Here is a 25,566-nt window from a genome sequence, read left to right on the forward strand (position 1 = left end):
CTGTGTGTTTTAGCTTCTTTATGTCTCTCCACCACTCTCCATCTGTTGCTCTACCGATACAAAAGGAATACAGCGGAGAGTACACAAAAACCCATATTGCTTTGTGGAGAGGCAACACTATCCACCAAACTACATCGCAAACACGGATCCAAAAGCAAGACATCTCCCGGGCTCTGTACACATCGGTGTTTACTGAAAAGATGATCCGTGCAAGTCAGGGAGACACACATGAATTCATGATGCCTCCTCATCCTCATCATGAATATTCCCAAAAAGGCTCTTCCCTGATCTGTGGGAGATTCTTTTCTTTTTGGTACAAGCGAGGACCCCCTTCCCTTATTCACAGTCCCCCCTAAATCCACCCATTCACTGCCTGTAGGCCCTGATCTCCACATGAAATGATACCCCTCTTTCTCCTCCACTCTCGCGCCTTTAAGCGCCCATATGCCAGGCAGCGAGGAGGCTGGGAAAGCCCATAATTGATCAGTAAGTCTTGGCTGAAAAAGTGTGACCAGGGTCAGCCCCCCACGAAGCACGCAAGAGTGACTTAATACACAGATTTATTGGGAGATGTAATGGGAGTTCTGCAGAGCAAACACGGGAAAACACTGACACTTTTTACTCATACAAGTAACAACAAAAACTGTATTACAATGTAAAAAAATATATAAAAATGGTATTTTAAATTATATAAAAGAGAAATAAAGAGAAAACTAAGTCTTATATGTTTTCATATTTATTTCAATTTTGACCTTAACTAAAAAAAATATATTTATACAGTGGCTGTAAAGAGTTTAAAATGCTACATAAAAATCAACAGTTATAAAATTGTTACAGTAGCAGTTCTCTCATTGATTTGTTTTAGTTCAACTGTTTTAATTAATGAAACATCATCAGTAAATAGTACCATAGTGATGTCAAATGGGGTAATTATTTCTCACATTTTATTGAACACAGAAAGTCTTATTTTGAGAAAAAGACCAAAGATTTTATATATTCAAGGGACACAGAAATGGTTCATTCTGGTTCTCTTATTATCTAAGACACACCCTCTCTCCCTCTCACTCTCTCTCTCACACACACACACACACACACACACACACACACACACACACACACACACACACACACACACACACACACACACACACACACACACACACCAGGAATACAGATTTAAAACAGGGTCAGCGCAGGGGATTTCTGTGTCTCTCTCTTCCACAGGAAGAATTTCATCTGAAGCATCTCTACGACAGAAATGCAGCAGTTGAACATTTTCTGTCTTAGAAATTCAACAGTACCAGTTATGTTCATAAAACTGCAAAAAGACACAAGTCTCTCATGTTTCTTTGAATCCATTAACCTAATACTTTTTTACAGCTTTTAGATTTTAGCAGCAGCTAATTTTAGTGGAAAACTGTTTCTATTCACAGTGAAGCGGAAAGATTCCTCCAGTGCTTTTAGGCCTTAAACGGACCTGACTGATCAAACAGCAACTGAATATGTGTGATGTATCTGATCTGTCAGACTGAAAAAAAAATTCAAATAATGGGTCAGATAGCAAAAAGTGTTTACAACAATGGAACGACTCATCTGACATTCATATACATTTCTCATTGTCCAGTGTACATTAAAATACAATGTAATTAGTAAGTCATTCAATCATCTTAAAGGAATAGTTAGACATTTTGGGAAAACTGTTAATTTGTTGTCTTGGTAAGAGTTAGATGAGTAGATTGATACCTCTGTCATGTCAGTATAGTAAATATGAAGCTCCAGACAGGACCGGATAGCTTAGCTTAGCTTGGCATAAAGACTGGAAACAGGAAAAACAGCAAGCCTGGAGTGAGATTCACAGAGAACCAGCCAGTCCACGTAAAGAAAATTCAGAGATTTCTTTCAAAACACCTCATAAATGTTAGATATTACTTGTTGAAAACATGTAAAAAATACTAATTTCTATTTAGCACTTAAGTTTAGAATTAGACTGTTTAACTGTTTCATACCATTTCACTGTTTTTACCCTTTCTACTCGAAAAAACTGCAACGTGTCGTTTTCACACTTAGGCTTAAGTATGGTATAAACCAAATAAGATAACGTATTAAAGAGACAGAGCATCCAAAAATCAAAATTACATATTTTTCCTATTACCAAAATTACATACTTTTCCTATTACCTGTAGCGCTATTTATGAATCTAGACTGTTCTGGTGTGAGTTTTGAAGATATTGACCACAGAGACGTCTGCCTTCTCTCCAATATAGTAAAAAAAACTAGTTGGCATTTGGTTTATGGTGTTTAAAAAATACAGTTGAAAAATTCAACAGCACTGTCACACCTCCTCTGCATATCACAACACAGAAGGAAACGTGCATCTACTCATGGGCGAATATATATTAATGACGTCCTTCTTGGCTGAGCTGTAATGTTAGCTAGCTCAGTGGTGCTAGGTGAGCTAGCAGTAGATGCATGCTTCCTTCTGAGCGGTGATATGGTTGGTGGGTGTAGTTTAGTAGAAAGAAAATAGTTCCTATGTGAAACTGCTCACAACAAGGTCTGTGGATTATCTTGAGTAGCAGGTCATAATTTGTGATTTCCTTTTGAGTTTCTCAAATGTATTTTTTTGGCGATTTGAGTACAGTCAGACAAGAGCAAGGCTAGCTGTTTCCACCTTTTTTGGGTCTTTGTGTTAAGCTAAACCAGCCCGCAATTGCTGTGACTATCTTTATATTTAGCATACAGATATAACAGTAATGTTAATCTAGAAAATAAGCGTACTTTTATTTCTTAAAATGCTCAACTATTCCTTTAACGAAGACCTCTGGCTCAAGTTTCAGCAGTGTGACAAGACAGTACGACGAAAATCAGGTGCAGAGTGTTTGTCCATCCTGGTGAGGTGAATCAAAATGTATGGGTGAGAAACTCAGTGTCAGAGCCTCACCTTTATGACCTGGACTGGTCACTGGCATCCAGCAGGATCCACGTCGCACACACATCATCCAAGCATCCATCACATCTCTGGGCTCAACTCACGCCACGTCAACATGGAGGCTTGTTGGGGATTTGAGGTTTAGCCTGTGCAGTAGTTTGCTTGTTGGTCACGTTGGCGTCAGAGGGGGTCACAAATGTGGGATTGTGGATTGCTGGCGTAGGTGACAGTGGAGGGTCTGGGGGGCCAGTCCCCGTCATCCTGCAGCTCCAGCGCCAGGTGCATGTAGCGCACCCTTGGAGGCTTGTTTCTCCGACAGAACAACCAGGATAGGAAAGATGAGCCACAGCGGTCGTTGGCCTCCTGAGAATATGTTAAGCGTGAGCATCAGAAACGAGTCAGAGAAGAAGCAGCATTGATGTTTTCACATCATCTCTGCTGAATGCTTGAATGAGCCTCTTCAGGTAGTTTTGTGATCAAAGCACCTCATATATTTAGATTTTATTCACATTGCAAAATGAAGCTTATTTTTATTTGCAGGAAATATTGCAATTGGTTGGACATTTAACAGAAGTACTTAATCCTACAAATGTCCATTTGTTTATCAATTACTCACCCAGTGTTTTGCAGAAGAAAAAAAATTGTTTTTCAGGCATGCCTCCACAGAAAACAAAAAATCCAAAAATAAAGAAAATTCAAGTTGGAGGTAAAGAGGCCATGTTCAAAAAAAGTAAAATAATATCAAAACATCTACTTACAAACTCATAAAACTAAAACAGTATAATCAAATTCTCATTTTTTCAGTTGTATGCTCAGTACTTCCTAAACTCTTCATGACGGCTCTTTCCGAAGGAGAACTCAACTGAAAACTTATCAATGCTCTCTTAAGCCAGCCTCCATTGACCAAAACAGTCATTTTACCTCGCTGAACACAGGAGCTGCTGGTCTACTGCTGGCACAATCAGTAGGCTGTTTGTGACTTTGGTGTTTTAAAGGGTTAGTTTGAATTCATCAAAGTCACACAATAACACAAATAACCTACGTGATTGACCAGCAGCTCCTGTGTTCAACAAGGTAAAATTATACTTTTTGTAAGTTCAGTCTGGCTTTACAAAGAGCATAGGTGTCTTTCACTTTTAGTTCAGTTCTCTGTTGGTCTTTTTGGGAAATACTGAGCACAAGTCTGGATAAATGAGACTTTTTATATTATACTGCGCGAGTTGTTGAAGAGTCTTAAACAGGTGTTTTGATATGGCGTTGTTGTTGTTAAATGCAGATCAGATATTCCTTAAGAATTGTCTCTGTTTGGATTCTTTGTTCACAGCAGAGGAATGCAAAAAAGTCTCCTTCACTCATTAAATGTAACTTGGGGTGAGTATTTGATATACAAAATATCATTTTTTGGGTGAAGTATTCCTTTTAGTAAAAAGAGAAAAGTTTGAAGGGCCGATGATGTGGCCATTCAAAATAAATTCTGTTACATTCTTATTGTATTAATATCAAGAGCTTCGCTATAGTATTTTTATGTCAAATAAATTCTCAACACAAAGACCTCAATGAAATGTAGTAGAATAAAAGATTACTATTTAGTATATTAGTTCTATTAGATGTAGTCTCTATTAATCATTTATACAGCAGTCTAAACATGTAACAGGTCATCAGAGAAAAAAATGAAGCAAGACAATTAGTAAGTAAAGAATGTGAATAACTGCTTTCTATACAGTGAAATCAGAAGAGAGGCGAAAAGCTTCCTGACCTGAGGTGTGCCAGCAGACTGGGGCTCTGTGGGGCGATTTGCCCCCTGATTGCATCTGAAAACTAGCCTCCGCAAGATGATGTCAAGGATCAAAATCTACAGGAGATTTCAGTGTGAACTTGAGAAGAAGCTTGTCGTAAAGACAGCGTTACAGCCACAGAAACAGCACAGAGAAATACCTCAAAAGGAAATCATTCATTGATTTCATTCATTAGGCAGCGATGCACTACTGAGCACAGATTGAGCAGGAAAAAAAATCAATGCATGCAAATCACAGTTTTCTAATTAAAAAATAAAAGGAGATCAGTCACAGAGAGCTTGTAGGGTGCGATGTCTCTGAAGCATACCTCCAGCATGAAAGACACAGCCGCATTCACCATGACAATGATGACCAGTGTGACGCGCCAGTCATGGGGAACACACACGATCTGAGTGTAGGCAGAGCGGCAGGATGAGAGCACCCAATGCAACACAACACAAAAGCACACACACAGCATCATCGTCAAGTTCATGCAACTTCTCAGCCGCTGTTGCACCTTTACTCTGGATTATTTTCTAAAATGGATAATGCAACAACAACATACAAAAAGTGGCAAAAAATAAGTTTACCTCCAGTAAGCTGTCAATGGCAGGAACCGGATACAGCATGATGAAAAGTAGAAAAGTGTACAGACTGATGCAGGACAGCATGAAAGGCCCTGATGAAATAAAGCAACAGAAATTCATTGACAAATGGGTACTTTCAACTTGCAAGTACTTTAGACTGATTTTTGGCCAAATCATTTCTTCGTTATTCAATCACTGCAGTTAAAAATAAAGGTAAGTAGTATATATGTGGAATGTGGTTATTAGAGTGAGTTAGGATCATCTAGATTTTGCCAACATGTCAGCACAGGAATTAAGGAGGAAGACAAAATGAGCTTCAGTGGTTGGAAAAATTGGAAATCTTTCGCACAGAAGAGCTTGATTCATCTGACAAAAATGAATTATTAGATGACTGGATGAATTAAGTTTGATCAAATGTTTTTTAGAAATCATAAATTCAAATGTGAGGCTATTCAATGCCTTTCAAGGCCTAGTATTTACAATTACACAAAATTTAATTACAGACAGACATTACAAGACTTTTTAAGGACTTGCAGACACCCTGATGATGGGACTTGAAGTATATTTTGATGCCAATACTTCTACTTGAACATGATTTGAATGCAGTAGTTTTACTTGTAACGAAGTATTCTCACACTGTAATACTATTTTCACTCATGTAAAAGGTCTGAACACTTTTTTTCACCACTGTATATGGAAGATGATTAATTGTATGTATCTGATGTCACATTCATACTGAAGTGATGAAGAAGTAGATTTAGAAAAATAATGGATGCATTTAGGAGAAAGGAGTTATAACTGCTTGAACTGCTGAATTTAAAAATACAGTAAAAGACTAAAGGACTACATATATACTACATATAAATAATCGTTATCATTTAAAAAATTATCTTAAAAATTAAAATTTTAAATGCTTTTAAAAAAAAATTTGATAAGGTGTCAGGCCTATTTATACTTGTTCTGTGCTGAGAATAATATCTCTTTCCAAAGACGTCACTCTGACTCTTACAGTTTTTGTAGCTTGGTTGTCTGAAGGGCTTTCCTTTGGAGAAAACGATTGCAACAGCCAAATACTGGAAGGAGGAGACGTAGAAGAGGGTGGTGTTCTCGTAGTTTCTAATGTTTTTGGGGTCAGGGGGGCTTGTTACGTTCACATTGTGTCTGGAGTTGGAGATGTTACAGGCACTGCAGGAGAAGAGAGGAGAAGAGGAAGGTTTTACTCAGTACTGCTGTTTTATCACCTTTTTATCTACAGATCAGCTTACATGATGTAACATGTGTCACTGAGTCTAACCACAATTAACCACAGGCAGATACATCAATGAAAACAAAGCAGCGGAAAACGGAAAAGTTTTAAAAATGTTTTAACTAATAAGAAACATGGGATTGTTGTTGTCATTTTTTTGCCTTTACACAACTTTCTTGATTAGATTATGTGAACAAAGCCTGACGATCAGACTCATTGTCCATTCATTTCTCTCCATTATTAGTATCAAGTGATCATAATGTGTAACTGTTGTTTTATTTAGATTTTCTCACAGTTGTAAAGAGTGTTTGAAGTCAACAAACACCAAGCTGGAGAGCAGGCCAAGACAAACGACTCGAGTTATAAATGCTTGAATTACCGATTTTTTAAAATACAGTAAAAGACTAAAGGAATAACATTTATTTTTCTATCTAATATTCAATATTAATAATCATTATTATAAAAAAAATTGGTAACTTTAAAATCAAAACTTTTAATACTCTTTTTTTTTTTTTTATAATGTGCTGGCCAAATTATATCTCTTTCCAACAATAAAGCAGCATCTAAATATATTTACCAATCAGTGATTTACTGATTTGTAGTTTCGCAGGAGCTCATTTCCGACGAGTTACTCACTCTGACTGAGGTGTCCATGTCTCATACCAACTCTGCTGTCGTACTAAGAGGAAAGCCAGGACCTGGAAGACCAGGCAAGTGAGGATCTGGGTCAGAACCGAGCAGAGCAGTGGACCAGAGATCAGACTGGACGGCGGGCGGTGCCACACCAGCTCCTTCCACGCAGAGTTAAGACTCACTAAAGACAGGAGTTACTGTGAGTTAAAGGAAAACTTTACCCACAAAGTGAGTATTTGTATATAGATTACTCACCCTGTGTCATATTGAATTCATGAAGAAAACTCAAAATATTGAGATAATCCTTAATACAGTAAAACGGGTCCACATTAGACAACAGTAAAACTATGTCAAAACATCTGTTTACAAACTCTTATACAACTCCTGCAGTATAATCCACATCTCATTTATCCAGTTATGCTTAGTATTTTCCAAACACATGCATTTTCACAGAAACATTGTTTTTTAAAAACACATAAGCATACAAATAGCATACCTGGGCAACTGCATGTGTCAATTCTGCTCAGTGGAAAATAAAAAAAGAGTTTGTTCAAATGCAGCTGTGTTTTACACATGAAGGTTTTAGTAAAAATATGTTCTGAACCTACAACTGGAAAAATGAAACCTGGATTGTACTGCATGATTTGTGTGAGAATTTGTGACCTGATGTTTTGGTATTGTTTTGCTGTTTTTAACAGTGGAACCCCTTTTACTTCAGTTCATCATTAATTTTCTAAATTTTTAGATTCTTTGTTCACTGTGGCATGCAAGAAAAACTGTTTTCTTAACAAATTCAACCTAACATGGGGTGAGTAACTGCGACACAAATGATCATTTTATGGATGAAGTTCCTCAAATACTGTAAGTTATCATATTTGATTGCTTTTGTAAAACTCTGGTTTTCATGCTGCTCACTTGTGAAGGCGATGATGAGGATGATGGCGATGTCAATGAAGAGGAACTGAAAGTCTCCCAAATTACTGAGGATCTACAATATCAGAAAAGTTGAATATAAATATGCAGTCATATAGCAGAAGAGGAGTGGATCTGCAGTGTCTTAATATTTAAGACTCACTGACTTCAGCTCTCTGTATGTCATGTGGAAACCACACCTGTGTTTGTAACCTGGCAGCACTAACCATGCAAGCTAACAAATTTAAGACCTTCAATAAGAAAAACATCACATTTAAAACACCAAGAACATGAAAAAAAATGAATTATGTCTTTGGTGTTTTATTATGCTGCTGGAAACACTGCGCAATTCTCAAGGTGGAAATTTTTTTTTATCATACTAGAAATGTTTTCTTTTTCCTTTTAAAAAATGCTACCCCATTTTAGTCAAGGTAAATCAAATAATGCAATGTTATTTCTCACCAGGTGTTAAATAATCCAGAGCTGCACTGGCATCTCTAAAGTGTACGACTGAGAAACAGCAGCATGTTTACCGAGTAGAGCAGGGTGACACTGAGGTACTGGATGATGCTGTAGAGAGCCATGAACTTGAAAACGCAGAATGATGTTATGAGTGCAGCTCGGCCCTCCCTTTGGAATCAAAGAAAATAAGGGGCATTAAAAACCTTGACAGAAAACCTTTAAATGGATCAGGATCATTGTATCATTACACCCCTGGTGGTTACAGACAGAACTGATATAAAGACGTTTGAAAACGAGTTAAACAATTTGCAACAAATCTGAAATAAATGTTCTCTTCTGGATGACCTTCCATCAGATGAGGTGCTACCTGATGAGGTTGGGGACGCAGGAGATGTTGGGGGTGGAGGAGGTGAAGGGTGAAGCAACAGAAGCCTCCAGCTCAGACAGCGAGATCCCACTGTGAGCTCTCCTCAGAGCCTGAGACAGAGAGAGCTTACTTAGTATAAATCACTCTGAGGTACTATTAACTATTAACAACAAGAATATCACGTGTTATGCTTTTATGTGCTACATCTTTATTTGAGTAGTTTGACTTTTTTTTCTTTTTAACTTTTAAGCTTCATTTGAATTTTAAATCATTCACATACCGCAGAGCGTTTTTTCTCATGTCTGTTCATTCTGTTGGTGGTATTTCTTGGCAGCAGTAATATTATTAGTATTTAACTATTTGAAAAGGACATTGGCGGGTGCTTAGGATTGTTTCCAACTTATGTGATCTAGATATTTCCAATAATTTCAGAGCATTCTGGAGTCAAAAAGTCAAAAATATATTGAAAAACAGACAGATGTAATCATTTTCAAAGATTCATAATGTTCTGCTTTAATCCATATATGTTAAAGTTTGCCTCTCAAAAAAAAAAAACTTTTTCATTGTGTCAACAAACAAAGGGAGACACACATCTGTAGCAGTAATCTGACAGCACCATAAATTATATGTATTGATCAAATAATGTTGATTTAACAGAATTACTTCAAGTGACCAAACGGTTTGTCACAAGGGGCTAGTTAATGTTTTTTTTGTTTTTTTTTTTTACACATTTGAGCACTCTTCTAAAACTACTACTTCACCCTACAGTACAATCATGAAATACATGCTACATGGGTATTATTATAGCCGAACTTTTGCTGAATGCAAAAAAATCACGTGATTCAACTGAAGCTTAAATTAGTTCAAAATGACAACATCAGCGCATGCCAAAATAATCAAACTGTCAAGACTCGAGAAGGTTGATGACAAAAAGGCTAACTCATTAGTCCATGACCATTTATTTTAACGGTCATTGGATCATTATTTTATTTATTTATTTTTTTTAGGGTTATGATGTCATAAAATATAAGACATTCAAAGCCATACTGGAAAAACTCAGCGGAAGCTTCAAATGTTGTTTTTTTTAAACAACAAAAAAACATACGGTACAGCCCTATATTTTGAATACTACAGACTTTGAGGAATAAGGTTTTACATGCAGCACATTATTTATAATAAACTCATAGATATTACAACCAACAAATTCTACTTCTCAAAACTTTCACAAAATATTGCTGAATCGTTGGATAGCTGACTATTTTTCAACTGTATTTATGTAATTTTTAGTAAAGGATTTGAACACTTCCACAACTGTGTTACATTTACTTTATTTTGTCTGTATTTCTGAGAGCAAATCATACTCCAGCATGTTGTTATTTTTCTGCGTATTGATTTGTTATGACTTGTACATATTAAATAAAAAAAGTAATCCCTACTTACTCCACAGTCATTGGCACCATCGCCACACATCCCAACTGTGTAGCTGGAAGGAAAACAAAGTGGGAGACATCTATATAATCATATGATCTCCATCAGATGGAATATAAGCTCATCAACAGATTTAAACAAATAAGGGACTCACTCCATGCTCTGCAGGACTTCCACCAGCTGAGTCTTCTGGTCTGGAGCCATGCGGGCAAACACAGTGGCTCCCAGCACGAGCTGCAGTGCCCCCATGTGGAGATACACAAAATTACAGCATCTAAACAACATGATGCCAAAAAAACCTACATAGCTGTAAAGCTGATGCTAATCTGAACACGTGGACGTTTATGTGTGGAGAGGAGCCTGTACCTTATGGACGAGTTGAGGGAAGTGCTCAGTGATAACAGCGAAGGCTCTGCCACTCACAGCAAAGTGATAGCTCTGTTCCTGCTGAGTAACATGCTTGTCATGTAACCTGTCCTCCAAGTTTATCTCCACAGTCTGAGGGAGAGAAAATGAGACAATAATATCACTGGAACACCAGAAAACTACCAGATTATCTTGCATTACTTTTGGAAGATTTAATCAGACACATGTCTGTGCTCTTCTCTGACTTACACAAGCAGTAACTAAGTTATTAATGAATGTTTAACTGCTAATGACAAGCTCTACAATTATAAATGACACCAAGCATGTTTCAGTGGTGGTTTGATAAAACTCTGCAGTATTTATCCCTTTGCATTGACTTGTTTAGACATTTGAGCAATTCTTTTTCTACTTGGGGCATAAATTACTGTAAAGAGTTTCGTGAACATGCAGGTCTTGAACTTTTATAAAGCACAACAGCAGACTGGTTAAACAGGACTCGCAGCATCATCTTATTCAACCACAGGAACAAAAGAGAAGATAATTATGAAACTAAAATTAAATAACAGACAATGCTTTAAGTATGAATGCTGCTGCACAGAAGCTACAAATTCTAAAACATGGATGTTTTACCCATACACTACATAGACAGAAGTATTGGGCCAACTACACATTATACCTACAGGAGCTTAGTATGGAGTCAGCCCCCCCTTTGCAGCTATAACAGCTTCCACTCTTCTGGGAAAGCTTTCCACAAGATTTTGGAGTGTGTCTGTGCGAATTTTTGCCCATTCATCCAGAAGAGCATTTGTGAGGTCAGACACTGATTTTGGACAAGAGGGCCTGGCTCGCAATCTCCATTCTGGTTCATCCCAAAGGTGTGGAGGTCTGGGCTCTGTGCGGGGCCAGTCCAGTTCTTCCACACCAAACTCATCCAACCATGCCTTTATGGACCTTGCTTTGTGCGCTGCATCACAGTCATGCGGGAACAGAAAAGTGCTTTCCCCAAACTGTTCCCACAAAGTTGGAAGCAAAGAATTGTCCAAAATGTCCTGGTAAGCTGGAGCATTAAGGTTTCTCTTCACTGGAACTAAGGGGTCTCAGCCAGCCCCAGAACTGACCTGACCTGCAGCAAATGGCCAAAGCCAGAATTGAACCTGCTCTATTCACTGAGCCACCAGGCACCCCGAGTTCCTGAATTATTTCGGATGGGAATTATCCATTTTATCTAATCATTTTTTCAGAAAATGTATACAAGTTCACACACCTGAGTGCTCTTTAAAAAATTAAACGTGACTACTTTGAGGCTTTCTGTCTCACCTGATTGTCCTTGTCGGTCTGAGCAGGGTTTTCAGTGTAATGCCACTTGATACTGGCAGGGTGGGAATCCTTAGGAGGCGCAGCATCTGCAATAATGACCCTCTCATGTGCACGTACCATCCCACAATCTCGAGCCACCGACACCGCCGTCAACATGTTGTCACCTGACAGAAATAAAAGAGGAGGTAAAGACGATGTACTGACACTGACATGCATGATTTTATTCTTTATAGAGCACATCAGGCATCCCTGCAATGATGACTTAACATTGAAAAAAAACAGAATAAATGAATTAAGTCACAAAAATTATTTACCCGTGACCATCAAAGTGCGGATGTTTGCTTGATGTAATGCTCGTAAAACCCCGGCAGTCTCCTCTTTAATTTTGTTCTGCATGATGATCAAACCAAGGAACTCCATGTTGGTTTCTATCAGGTCCCTAAATGCAACAAATCAAGCATTTTACCACCTCTGACACCACTTATTTGTCGCATTAACATGGAAATGTTTTCCTTGTGCACTTCTACAAAAGTCAGTTATTTTCTACATTATCATAAAGATGATAAAATTGAATTTGTTGCATTTTTAGGTGGGTAAAATAGAATTGGTTGCTTTACCCATCCACAGTAGTTCATTGCTTAGCTTCCATGATTGTAATCCAGCCAGCTTCTCTAAACTGGAGGCGTGCTGACCTCCATCTACTGCAGATAATACACTGACTTTGGATAAATACCTCATACAACCCCACTTCAAAAGATCTTTACCTCTTTTATCTAGCAAGATGTCCGAATAGTTAATTAATTTGGGGCAAATCCCTGATTACAGTTAAACCCTTTCACTCAGATTGCTCCTTATCTTGAGGTTGTGTCATATTCTGATAGGTTGAGGCTACTGTTAATGGAAAACTGATCTTTTTATGCTTCCTTTATATGTGCTTGCAAAGTTATGCGTCCAGCAAACAGATTGCAGTTTGATTTTGAGATAACAGACACAGCGGCTCATGTTTAAGAGAACTGGAACATTTTCTGCTCTGCTGCGGCAGTACTGTAAATATTTGGGCATGATGTAATTTGATCTGTTTGTCCAGTTATCAGTGGAGTGAAGTCCTCCAGACATGAAAAATGGGAAGTACAGGCTGATTTTTAACTAAGTTACAGTGTTGTAAGATCTGTGTCAGTAGCTGCGTGTGCAGTGTTATCTGTGGAGGGACGGAGGGAGTACCTGCTGAGACTCAGGACTTTGTGCCAGGAGAGTTTGGACTCCAGCTGTCGATGTGCCAGGGCAATAACCCTGAAGCCCTGCCTGGTGTATGTCTCCAGAGTCTCTGTGAAGCTCTGTGGGACTGAAGAGAAGGACAGGGCAGTGTCAGTCTGGCCTATTGAGATGAGTGCAGTATTTGTTTATCATGCAGAGATATAAAGGCTGTCCCTAAAGACACTGAAAGGTTTTTTTGTCTGTTTTTTTTTAGGAGAAGTGTGTCAGACCTGTGTGCTGTTTGCAGAGGCTGGCCACAACCTCCGGTGCTCCTTTCAAGAAAGCGTTCATGTGTTTTTCTCCCAGCCTCCGGACCACCACACTCATCCTCTGCAGGGCCGAGGAGAAGGGGAACTGACGCACAATACCAATCTCACAGGACTGCGGAGCAAAAGACACACAGTGTATGCATGTAAAAAAGAAAAAACAGCAACTTTAAATCTGTTGTTATTTCACTTGAGGTTTAAAGGAATAGTTTGACATTCTGGAAAAAACTGATAGTCACTTTCTTGTTGGGTGTTGGATAAGAGGATCATTATCAGAGGTGGTTAGATTAACATAAAGGCTGGAATCAAGGGGAAACAGCCACCCCTGCTCTGTCGAAAACTAACAAAAATCTTCCAACTTGATATGACACATTCATTAGCAAGCTTCACAGCTGCTGGTAAGCAGATCTAATTACCTTTGTGCGGAGCCAGACTTACCTGTTTTCAGTCTTTATGCTAAGCTACGCTAAGCAAAGCCGCTGTAGCTTCATATTTAGTGTGTAGACCTGTGAGTGGTTTCAATCTTTCATCTCAATCTTGGCAATTAAGTGGATAAGCGTCAATGTTTCATACTATTCACTGTGAGAATTATGCCGTTTTCATGAAAAAGGACAACTTATTGATAATTCAGACAACTCCTGGGGAAAAAAAAGGATTTAAAAATATCTTAAATCTGAGATAAGGCACAGACTTAAAAATATATTTCTTTACAGCCATAAGCAAATATGCTGATCACAAAATAATGATACGGAGAATCACCGTACCGTGTTCTGAGTTAGTGGACTGTTGTGAATGGCCTCAGGGACGAAGTGCTTTGGAGGTCGCACAACTGTGGGCATTATGGGATTGTGTAGAGCAGTCTCTTCCTCTGTGGGCTCCTCTAGGATCTAAGTAAAAGTAAATTCATATAATATATTAATAACATGTAGAGCTTTTTAACTACATTAGTCTGACGTGACATAAAATACTATAGTCTCAGATTCCTCTTGAAAGGAAGAAGCATTTCCTGCTGTTCAAGCTGGAGTAACCATGGTACCAGACATAAACCATCTTAGCCAAGAGGAATTTGCTCTGCCAAAGCAACGATTGTGCTGCCGCATAATTCATGCACAGAACTGTATCCAAGCTAGTTGTGGTGCCACACTGGGTGTAAACGTTGAAAATCTTTGCTTACCCAGCCGGTTGCATTGAACATCTTGAGGTCTAAAGGGTCTCCGGAGAGCTCGCCCTCGATCTTGGTCAGCGAGTGGCAGGTAGCCATGCAGGCCACAAATACACTGGTCACCAGACTCTCTTTAGCTGCATCAGACTCAGGGGGAGAGAAGCTGTTAAAGAGAGGGAGGATAAAAGGGAAAAAAAATAACGACAATTATGATACTGTATTAGGAGGTTAATGCTGAAATACATTTAATGACATATAAAGTCTATGGAAGCCCTGAGAGGCAAGTGAGAGAAAAAATCTGGTGATTGTTTTATCTTCTGTGTTATTAACAAATGACAAAAAAGATTTTGCCAGGACACGCTTTCTAAATTCCTGCCTTTGTTGCTGTTGTTTTGTTTCGGTGAAAACAGGTGAAAAACTGTTTTGGCAGGATCATTTGGTTTTTAAGTGTTTGTTGTTGTAATACTCATGTTAGCCACAAGAAGCTGAAGTACATCCCAGAGTGGAGGTGCCACTCTTCTGTCACTCTTCTGGCAATCTGTAATGTTAACAGCTTTATATCTATTGCAGCTTTATTTATTGCTTTTTTTATTATTATTTTTTATTCCATGTCATTGTCGTCTTTTACGTTATTGTTGTTCTGTATAGTTTTTTTACCTTGCTACTCTGCATGCCCAAATAGCCCTTTGGGGATGAATAAAGTATTTTTGAGTTGTTCAGTCATAAACACAGAAGCAATTTAGATCAGACTTGGATGGATGGATCGCCAGATTTTTTTTTCTTACTTGCCTCTTACTGGCTTCTATAACTATCATTTTTCAGGAGAGATAAAATTCAAAACACCCTGATAAATGTTAAAAATAACTCCAGAGAAAAATAGGAGCGCTCTTTTGCTGTTTAAGTAAACAAAGTCATTGGATTTTGGTTAAGGCCTCTATAAATTTGTTTCTTTTCCAGTGTTCTAGGTACGTAGGTGTACTGAAAGCCAAAGTAGGCACATTTTCTTCTTTCAGATCCCTCAGATGTGTAAAGTTATGTACATCCTGGAAAAAAAAACAACCTGAGAAACCATTTATAGATAAAATAGCTAAACCGGAAGATATATTTTTGGCTAATCTAGCAAGTTAAATATAAAATATATACTAATACAATATTGCCATAAAGCAGTTCTGCTTAGTGATTTTCAAAACTTCCTACAAGGTCTGAACTAAACCTACGACTGCATAAACATAATGGCAAAATCTCTGAAAGTTGATAATATACCATCACAACCAAAAGTCTTGACTGGTGACTAACTTTGGCGTGCAAATAAATAATAATAATAATGATAATAATAATAGGTATGTTTATACTCTATAGCCCCAATTAAAAAAGAGTTTACAAAGTGCTTTGACAGACTACGCAAAAGCAGGATACAAAATCAGAGCAATATAACGATGGAAAACCACACAAAGGCAAGACTAAATTAATTATAAATAAATACAAATAAAAGGAATGCATGCAATAAAAAGACGATTGAAGCAATAAAAGGACTACAATAAAAACAGACAACATAAAATAATAAAGAGTCTATAAAAATGGTTATTAAGTGGTAAATTGGTAAAATCGCTGCTCCTCTGGCAGGCTGCTCTAAAGCCGAGGGTCCTCAGTGGCAAAAACACAATCACCTTTAGCTTTAAGGCTCGACTCTGGAATAGCTAGAAAGGTCCCACCTGACGATCTGAGGTAATATGTCAAAATACTGAAGAGAAAAAGTCCAGCTGGATTAATTAGACACAATTAAAGAGCACTATAACAATGCATGCTACAGTCACATCCCTCTGGACTTTTGATTCTCTTCTGTTTTTTGGTTACTCTCTGGAAACTGATGTGTTTGCAAACAACAACAAATCCAAGAGGATTACCTGCCATTTTCAGCTGGCTGAACACCCCACAGGTCCAGACCATCTTCAGTGAGAGTACCAGTCTGAAGAAAAACAAAACAAACCAACTCAGGCTGTATCAATCATCATCGTCACGCCTCGGAACAGGAAATCAATTCTAATACCCCAAATTTTCAGAGGAATAGAGGTGTATTCCGTCCTATTTTTAAATCATACAAAAAAATCACTCAATGAACTTTTTTTTCACATCTTTTCTTAATAAACACTAGTGGTCAAGCGAGTCAAGGACTGAGCTTTTCGTGCAACAAAATGCACACACATCCAAAAAAGTATGGAAATATAACTGAAAAATTAAAACAACTGAGCTTTTTAGAAGAAACCGTCCAAAAGAAAACATCTGGCTTTTATCCACAGAAATCCAATATGCAAAGACAAAAGTTTATAAACCAAACACTGATTTAGGGCTGCTACCAATCACTGTGAGTAAATTAAATCACTGCGGACATTCAGTTTAATGTCTTAGAAGAGAAATAAGCAAATAAATATTCATCCATTTTTTAAAGGTGACTCAAACGATTGCCAAAGTAGTTGCCAATTACTTTTCTATGTATCAACTCATCAATTAATTCCTTCAGCTCAACTTTTTTTGTCCTTTTTTGCACCAATAGGAACCATTCTCCATGCTCACTTGATGTGATATATTGGAAATAATTTATCAAGCAGTAAGACACTTTTGAGACATTTCAAAGTCAAAATAACTTTGCATAGTAATATTCTACATGATATATAGATATTATACATTAGGATGCTTCCCAAGTAAATCAATACCATGGCATTAACACATTTTAAAAGCATAATATTTTGAGTTGTGGCCAAATGGCATCACTGTGCAGCTGCAGCACTTCCTCAAAACATCATGACTCATTTTAATTTGTGGATATAATGGTTAGAAAACCAAGAAGCCGCTCTCCTTTTTATTCGAACCGGCATTGGCTTTGGATGCTTTATAACTAATTTTCATGCATTCTGAGGCAGGACTTTATTCCGTCCATGGCTTCTACAAATAACTGCTGATGAATACAGACCCTGAAGTACAAATTCCACTAAATAAACTGCATTTCCTGAAAAGAAAAACAAATTGCGAGAAATGTAAACTTCTGTTTTAACTACCTTGTCAAAGCAGACCACGTTCATTTGACCACACATGTTGATCCTCTGAGGACTGATGCAAAAGATGCCAACGCGCTTCAGACGACGCTGCGCGTACACAATACCAGCCGTCATGGCAGCGGGTAAGGCCGGAGGCACAGTGATGGTAATGATGTCCAGAGATTCAATTATGATGTATTTAACTGGAACCTGGATGAGATCAAGGAGAAACCCATCAGTAATTGACAAACACCAGAGATCATCGATTAAAAGAAGGATTTCTATCGGGTGACAGAATCCTAACATCTCTTTGAATAACAATATCCATAGGATATAAAACATGATACATGCAAATCTTCTCCTTTCCTGACCCAGAAGAAAAGATCACCTTGTTCATGATACTGAGGACTATGGTGTAGATGAAGCCGATCCCTGCCACCCCCACCAGACACAACAAGAAAAGGTAAGCATCTCGGTACAGCTTGAAGTCGGTAGGTTTCGGGTGGAGGATGGAACGCACAAGTTGGCCTTTCTCTGTACTGAAGCCTGTGGGAGCACAAGAGTATAAGCACTGTTTCATATTCTCATAATCACTTGTAGAAAATGAGCATGTACAACCCTGAGGGGCATCAGTCTGTATGCTGCGCCTCAATTATTAGACCAATTTTCATGCACCAAGGCTGAAGCCTGTTATTCCCACCATCACCTGTTCTGACAACAACCGCCTTCACCAGTTCTCCAGCGTAGAAGCGGGTCTGGATAACGCGTGTTCCACAGAACAGAGTGTGTCTTTTGTGCTCCTCTGTACTAAAGGTCCCGGCCGCATCCTCGCCTGAACTGGGCAGACTTATCTTGGTAACTGGCACGCTCTCTCCTGAAGATGGATGGAGATCAAACATTCAAACCGCACCTCAAACAAAACAAAACAACAACATTCTGAGCAGATGACAACGAGCTTGAGGAGAAGGAGAGACACATTTTTCATTGTGGCTTTTGTGGAGCTAGTTTCGTACATAAGTGTGTGTGGATGCGACGTCAGAGCCAGGAATGACGGGACTGTGACTTGAATAGCTTCACTCAAACAATGCCATCAAAAATTCCAGCACCTCTTCACTAAGACTATTCAGACTGAAGTTGCACCGCAAAAGATCAGACCTGTTTCTGATTAAGGACCTGATATAAATGTGACCCCAATCAGAATGAAAAAGATCAGATTCCTTGTGTTGTTCCGCTGTTATGAAAAAAAGAAAAAAGATCTAAGTCACATATGAGCAATAAAATCATGTTTGGGCCACTTTTTCCTGCAGTCTAAACATAGCCAAAGTTAATTGTATTGGATTATTATTTGTGATGAATATCCATTATTAGCAGCAGCAGTGAAAGTTTTAAGACACATTAATCAATAATACAATGTGGGCAGCCTATGATCTTGCAAAAAAGTAATAAATCACTTTTGTCATAATGTGTACAAGGCAATAAAAATTAAGACTGGTTCTCTTTTGTGTGTCTGACAAAATAGACTGACTCTGGCCTCAGCCCTTTGCTGCATGTCATCCCCTCTCTCTCTCGCTTTCACACTTGAGCTGTCCTATCCCAAATAAAGTCAAAAGCCAAAAAAAATCCCCATATAAAAACCTGATGATGAACCTGATGAACAACAATGTCAAGTGTAGGAGAATACAACCTGTCAACATGCTCTCATTTACGATGCAAGTCCCGCTGGTGAGCACAGCGTCACAGGGCATGATCATCCCATTCGCTGGAACAACGATGACATCACCGGGTACGAGCTCTGTTGACATGGCCTGTTCAATATCTAGAAACAACATTAAGAAGGAGAGATTAAAAAAGGGATGCTTCTGGAAATCAACCAAGTCATTAATGTATTCTGAGATAAAAACAGAAACACAAAATGTATGACACAATAAACACATTAAAACATCAACATCAGTCATTCCTGAATAATAATTTAAAGCCTTGTTTTCACTAGTAGCCAGAGAGTAAAACATGCCTTTATTTCCTCGGCACACTGAGACTCGGACCACGCTGTGAGCTGCTACCATATCATGCAGCATCACATATTGCTGGAATAAGAAAGACACTGTATCAAAAGAGGTAGGAAACATGCTGCTGCAAACACACAGTTACACGTACGAGTTGCTATAAGTAGACTTCTCTGGAAAGATCATTATAGATTATTGCATTGTGTTATCACGCTCACCTTTTTAATGGTATACAGTGAGGTAGCTATTGAAATCGCAGACATGAACACTATGGCTGTAGCATAATAGTAGTAGTCTTCAGCGCTCCACAGAACAACACTAAAGAGCTGGAAGATGTAGAAAGGATTCAAGACCTGACGGAGGAAAACAGAGAGACATGACAAAGATCAGCAGTGATGATGTTAGCGTGCTAATAAAAAGAGCCAGATGCGATGTTACTGAAAGAGCTCTAAACTCACTTCCTTTATGAGGAGCTTGAACAGAGACGGCACTCTTACAGCGATCTCATTCTCTCCGAAAAACAACCTCCTGATAAAACAAAAGGAATTTGGAGATATTTGTAACTTAAATATGATCATATGCCTGTGGGGGGAACCAAATGCCCTGATGCTTCCTCCAAGGTGAATATGAAAAACTGAAACTTTTGAAAAATGATTAGATGAGATGAAAGTACGGTCTGCAGGAAAACATGGAATAAGTGGTTGTACCTGTAGTCCTGCAGTGTTTTAGAAAGTCCTGAGCTGTGGTCAGAGTGGATGCTTGCACAGCTCACCTTCACATCCTCCAAGCCTCTAGAAAAGTCACACACTTTCATTTCTATGGTGCAGAGCAAGAGATATATATGCAAATGTTGCTAAATGTACCAACTACCTAATACCAGACCAGTTTATTTTAGAGATGCACGATAATATCTGCACGTCATCGCTTTAAAGGGCCCTATTCAAACAAGCTATAGCACACTGTCTAAAGTTCATGACACAAATGCCTTTAGGGCATGTCCATCTCCACTTATGCTATTTAAATGGTGCAGAATTTGAGCGCAAATGTGCCTGACCACACCTCATTTTATGACCACAGATTCACAAATGGGCTCAGGTACATTTGCTTTATAAACAACCAGGGCACTGGCTGAGTATTGACAACTGTGTCCGTCAGAATCAGCCAAAAGGAGTTGGAAAATACTGGCATAAGAGCAAAAAAATCTGATATCCTGCATTCCTATTTTATTTAGCAAGGAGATAAAGAACCATTTCCAAATGCAAGTACGTTGTGTTTTAGTGTGACACTTACTCATAAAATTCAAAGTTCTGTGTCACATCATTCCAGTAGTATTTGGTGCTGTGGTGGGTGAAGTAGTGGATCTAAAAGCAGGGAAACAGGCGGTCAGGTGTGGACAGTATAACAACTTCACAGACAAGACCAGCCAATCAGTGATCTAGAATCTAACCCTAAATGCATGTCTTTAAAACCTCTATGCGACAAATGATGAAAAAGGCAGTTTTCCACTGATGCACCTGAGCAAGCTGTCTATGGGCAAATTTCCCATGATTCTCCTCATGCGCGGCACTGATGCCGTTGTCTCCATTCGGCAGCTGAGCTGTGGACTGCAGATCCAGGCTGTCGAAAGGTTTCTTCCCCGGAGCCGACATAACATGCACTTTGGCTTTGAACCACTGCCTGAACTCATCCTGTTTAACAATGTAAAGAATTTAATTTCCCCCTTGGCTGAGACTACATCGAATTAATCATATGTAGTATCAGTACGAGTGCCAAGGAATGTAACATGTTTCAGGATGATTTATGATCTGCATCAGAGGAAACTCAAAAGTCTGTGAAAGAAGAAATAGATTCAAAGACAAATAAGGGTGCAGTAAATCTAATTTCTCTTTTGTTTGCTTTAGCTGGGGGACACAGAAATGTCCTCACTTACAAATGCTGAATTTACTGCGTCAAATAGATTTTTTCCAAGTATGAAAACTCCCTACGGGAGATAATCTGGATTACAAATAAAGCAAAATGAGTCAATTGTGGGGGAAAAAAAGAGAGCAAGTTCTGCTGTTTTCTTACTGTGGTCCTGATCAGCAGTGTGTGTGCGTCCCTCAGCGAGGTGTGTGTGCAGGTGCCCTTAACGCCCCACTCAGGCAGCCAGTAGAGCAGAAGCAGCAGGAGACCCCCGGAGCACACAGCACCCACACCCACCAGGATCATCTTCCACAGACAGGGCTGATAACCCCACACCTCCTGCACCGACACACACTGGTGTTAACGCACTGAAGGGTGGGGACAATATACCGCTCTGTGGCTTGTGAAATATCAAAGTAGGCCTTTTTTAATTAATAAAAAAATGAAAATGACAATTGTCAGCCCTATTAAAATAAGGCCAGTAATTTCAGGGTTTTTTTTTTCTATCAAACAAAACCCACTAGAAGTGTCCCTTAAAGGGACATTTCACCTCAAAATCAAAATGCATCTATATTAAATGCTGAAAACAATTACAATCTTACTATTTTTTTCAGTGTCGATACTGTAGTGTTTTACAGACATTTAAGAGGTAACATTCTACAAATCTCTAGTTATTTGTGTCCATTTCCCTCCACACGTCATAATGTCTGTATCCAACATACCAACTCAAAATCACACAACAAATTGTTCTTTTACACTATAAAAACTTTATAGTAGTGTAAATAGTGCATTTGACCGTGCATTGTTTGACACAATAGATTATATAATAAATGCAGCATTAAAATTATAATATTTACCATCTCATCCTCCAGACCCTGGTTTATAATCTTCCCTTCTCTTGTCTTCATTCTGTCAGAAGTGCAACGACTGCGAAGAAAAAGAAAAAAAGAGGGATCAGCTTTTACTTGCTACATTTCCAAAAGGTGCTCTATTAGCTGAAGCTTTCTTATCATATACATTTTCGACTCTGTCTGGTCAGCAGAGATGTTGCAACGTCAAACTCGGTCAATTCAGTTTTATGACTTTTGAAGCAAATAAAGTCGCAAACAAGGAAAGGAAGTCAGTGACTCAGTTACTTTCTATCATACAGACCATTATTCCTCACTGGAGATGAACAGAAGAGGAATGTGTTTGTATAGAGTTAACATGAAAACACTATCAGGGAGAATCCTTATCTACTTGTCAAATAATGAGCTGTCTTCAGGAGAGAAAGATCTCATCTACCTGCGCCATGATAGCCACATAAACAGGCATTGTTTAAAGCCTCTAGTGATAGTAAGAAAACAGCTACCTTCATTTTGGTTTTTCCATAATTGTTGACTGACGTTTTCCTGGAACATTAGCCGAGACTGAGACTGATGTACCACCTTATTTTGGCTTGATTGCATCGATTATATTCAGTGCATTCACATCTCATCTGTAAGAATCTAACTGAGCCCCACAACACAGGAACCTGTCAACTTACCAATATTTCTTTCAAAAACTTTATCGACACAGAGTGAAATGTAACCGTTAGTGTTGTGTTGTTAAGCGATGTCCCAGTGCAGGATACCGGCTGTAATGCATGGAAACCTTTGCACTATGCACACGTCTGTGCTCAAAAACAGTCACACCTTCACTAATGTTTGACTCTCGGTCTGAAGGACCTGACCTCTTAATAAGCACCATCATGCATGAGGTCTTTTTGTTGCAAATATTTGTGAACTTGCATCTTATTTTTGAAACTTAGTCCACAGAAAATGTATGACTTTAATATGTTTTAAAAGGAAATTTAACCCCTCAAAATAAAATTCTTTATTTTTCCTCTCACCTGTAGTGCTGTTTATCAATCTTGATTGTTTTGATGTGACTTGCAGAGTGTTGGAGATATTGGCCATAGAGATGTCCACATTCTCTCCAATATAATGGAACTAGATGGCACTTAGCTTGTGGAGCTCAAAGTGCCCAAAAAAAACCAAGTGTAAAACTCAAGAGCAATATGTCTTTCCAGAAATCATGACTCAGTTACTCAAGATAATAGTTTAATGTAGAAACTATTTTCTTGCTACTGAACTACACGCACCAACTGAATTACTGTGCAAAAGGAAGTCTGCCACTTTTCTTCTGCGTAGAGATATGATTGACTATGGCTGATATCTCCGACACTCTGTAAAGCAAAACAATCCAGACTGATGAACAGCACCACAGGTAAGATTTTTAAAGGGACAACCTGATTAAACGAAAACTTTTTCTTCCATCATACTAAAAGCAGCATGTCCATCATGACGGCTGGTGGTGCATCACGCAGCACTGGTGCTTCTCCGCAGCAGGTATTGGAAGACTCCAAACAGTGTAATTACTGCAGCAAAATAAAGAGAAACCCTGTCTGAAACACTGCTGTAGACTGAAAGCCAAACAGGACTTTGGATAAGATTTATTTTCCAAGCGGACAAAGACCCCAAACATAAAGCCAAAGCTACGCCGGCTGGCTTCAAAACAACTATGTTACAGTGCTGGTGCAGCCAAAGAAAGTCCCGATTTCAATCCAGTTCAGAAACTGTGGCAGGGTCCCCACTGCAAACCTAACACACTGAAGCTGTGATGCAGGGGAGGACACTGAACAAACCCTTATCCATGATGGATAATCCTGACAACACTCTCCACAACCTACAGGCATTTAAACAAAGTTTTGTATCTGAGTTTGTTATATTCCAGATTCTAATTTTCCACAGAAATGTTTTGTATTGTACATGTATATAAGTTCCAAATATCGGTTATCGGTCTCATAACGTACGAATAATTGGTATCGGCCCTTACAGTAAATACTGGTGCCAGCGATTCTGCAATCAATGCTTTAGATTTATTGCAGGCTACTCAGGGTTCAAAGTTCATTATTTATGTACAACACAGGATAGCACAGGGGGAGTTGTAGTGCCTTTACACAAAAGCAAAATAAAAATATGTGTTTTTGTTTATGTAAATTTAAATTAGAAATGTCATAACCTAAATGCCAAACAACCTGCTTAATTCAAAGATGTAAACCAGTATCTCTCGCGCGCGCTGTTGCTTGAGGAGCATCACGTTTTAAGAGCGGAAATGAAGAAACTTCAAGTTAGCCGTCTCCAAACAGAGTTAAAACAAACATTTGCACAGTTTCAACACTGGACCTCACAGCACCAAATAGCGAACGAGGAGCCATTTTCAGGCGAAGTTTGCACCGTTTGCTACGAAGTCATTTAACGGTCTCGCGAGTTGCTGTTAACTTGTGATGGAGCGCCTTTATTTTAACATCACAAAAGACGACAAATAATACAAATGCCGAGTAAATAAGCACCAGCTGGTGCGTATGAACAACTTACCGATGCCTCCTCTCTTCGCTGTCAATGCATGACGCGTTGTTTAGTCAGGTGAGTAACGCGTTGCATCAAAAGTCTGCTCGCGTGCCCCCTGCAGCCGTGCAACACCGATCTTAACATGTGTCTGAAGGCACGCGCCGACACAGCACAGGTCCACGCGGCGCTGGCACCGGACCGTCCCAAACCGGTCCATTCAGAAGGAAGTGGGGAAAACAGGATGTGAGGTCACTAGAGGACACCGTGTTTGGGCTGAATTTATGCAAAAAAAGTCGTAGGATTACAGAGACATGTGCAAGGAGCAGCGAAAAGTGCCAAATATCCCCAGTTTTACTTTTAACAGCATCAATAATGCAACAGGTATGAATTAGAGGCCCGTTGGGTGGAAAACATGGCATGTTTAGCTGTGGGACTGGTGTTATTTCAGGTCAGTGAAAGAGAAGAAATAGTAAGTTGGCTGAGATTTCAGCAAGTCCTGGGATAACCTTGTGGGTCTTCACAAAACAGATGTTACAACAGAAAACTCAAAAGAA

General features: G+C 38.9%; 1 protein-coding gene across 4 annotated transcripts; it reads right to left on the reverse strand.

Annotated features, from left to right (window-relative positions):
* Nucleotides 1–720: 720 nt before the first annotated feature.
* Nucleotides 721–25,433, reverse strand: LOC121951895 (polyamine-transporting ATPase 13A3-like). 4 transcript variants are annotated; one of them, XM_042498381.2, is made up of 32 exons: nucleotides 25,040–25,433; nucleotides 22,499–22,568; nucleotides 21,807–21,980; nucleotides 21,254–21,427; nucleotides 21,030–21,100; nucleotides 20,447–20,530; nucleotides 20,198–20,267; nucleotides 19,958–20,092; nucleotides 19,748–19,820; nucleotides 19,421–19,552; nucleotides 18,443–18,610; nucleotides 18,125–18,282; nucleotides 17,758–17,946; nucleotides 16,609–16,670; nucleotides 14,717–14,867; nucleotides 14,307–14,429; nucleotides 13,507–13,657; nucleotides 13,244–13,364; nucleotides 12,337–12,461; nucleotides 12,023–12,186; nucleotides 10,706–10,837; nucleotides 10,494–10,573; nucleotides 10,352–10,394; nucleotides 8,912–9,021; nucleotides 8,616–8,712; nucleotides 8,086–8,158; nucleotides 7,174–7,351; nucleotides 6,301–6,476; nucleotides 5,295–5,383; nucleotides 5,033–5,113; nucleotides 4,686–4,781; nucleotides 721–3,292 (listed from the first exon to the last, which is right to left on the reverse strand). In XM_042498381.2, the coding sequence occupies exons 2-32, from the start codon at nucleotides 22,547–22,549 to the stop codon at nucleotides 3,110–3,112; spliced, it is 3,714 nt and encodes a 1,237-aa protein (XP_042354315.2). In that variant the 5' UTR covers nucleotides 22,550–22,568; nucleotides 25,040–25,433; the 3' UTR covers nucleotides 721–3,109. The 4 variants fall into 4 exon arrangements, with proteins under 4 accessions (XP_042354315.2, XP_042354316.2, XP_042354317.2 ...); XM_042498382.2 differs by lacking the exon at nucleotides 5,033–5,113; XM_042498383.2 differs by lacking the exon at nucleotides 4,686–4,781.
* Nucleotides 25,434–25,566: the final 133 nt, after the last annotated feature.

The sequence above is a fragment of the Plectropomus leopardus genome, chromosome 12 (genome assembly GCF_026936395.1).
Source record: "Plectropomus leopardus strain MGB_pleo_1.0 chromosome 12, ASM2693639v1, whole genome shotgun sequence".
Taxonomy (NCBI): domain Eukaryota; kingdom Metazoa; phylum Chordata; class Actinopteri; order Perciformes; family Serranidae; genus Plectropomus; species Plectropomus leopardus.

Excerpts from the sequence above, each read along its gene's own strand:
- LOC121951895 (XM_042498381.2), bottom strand. The coding sequence starts at position 22,549 with ATGAAGACAAGAGAAGGGAAGATTATAAACCAGGGTCTGGAGGATGAG. Across the intron at positions 12,462-13,243 it reads AAAGTCCTGAGTCTCAGCAG|GGACCTGATAGAAACCAACA; the intron begins GTACTCCCTCCG and ends TGTTGCATTTAG. Across the intron at positions 5,114-5,294 it reads CCATTGACAGCTTACTGGAG|ATCGTGTGTGTTCCCCATGA; the intron begins GTAAACTTATTT and ends GCCTACACTCAG.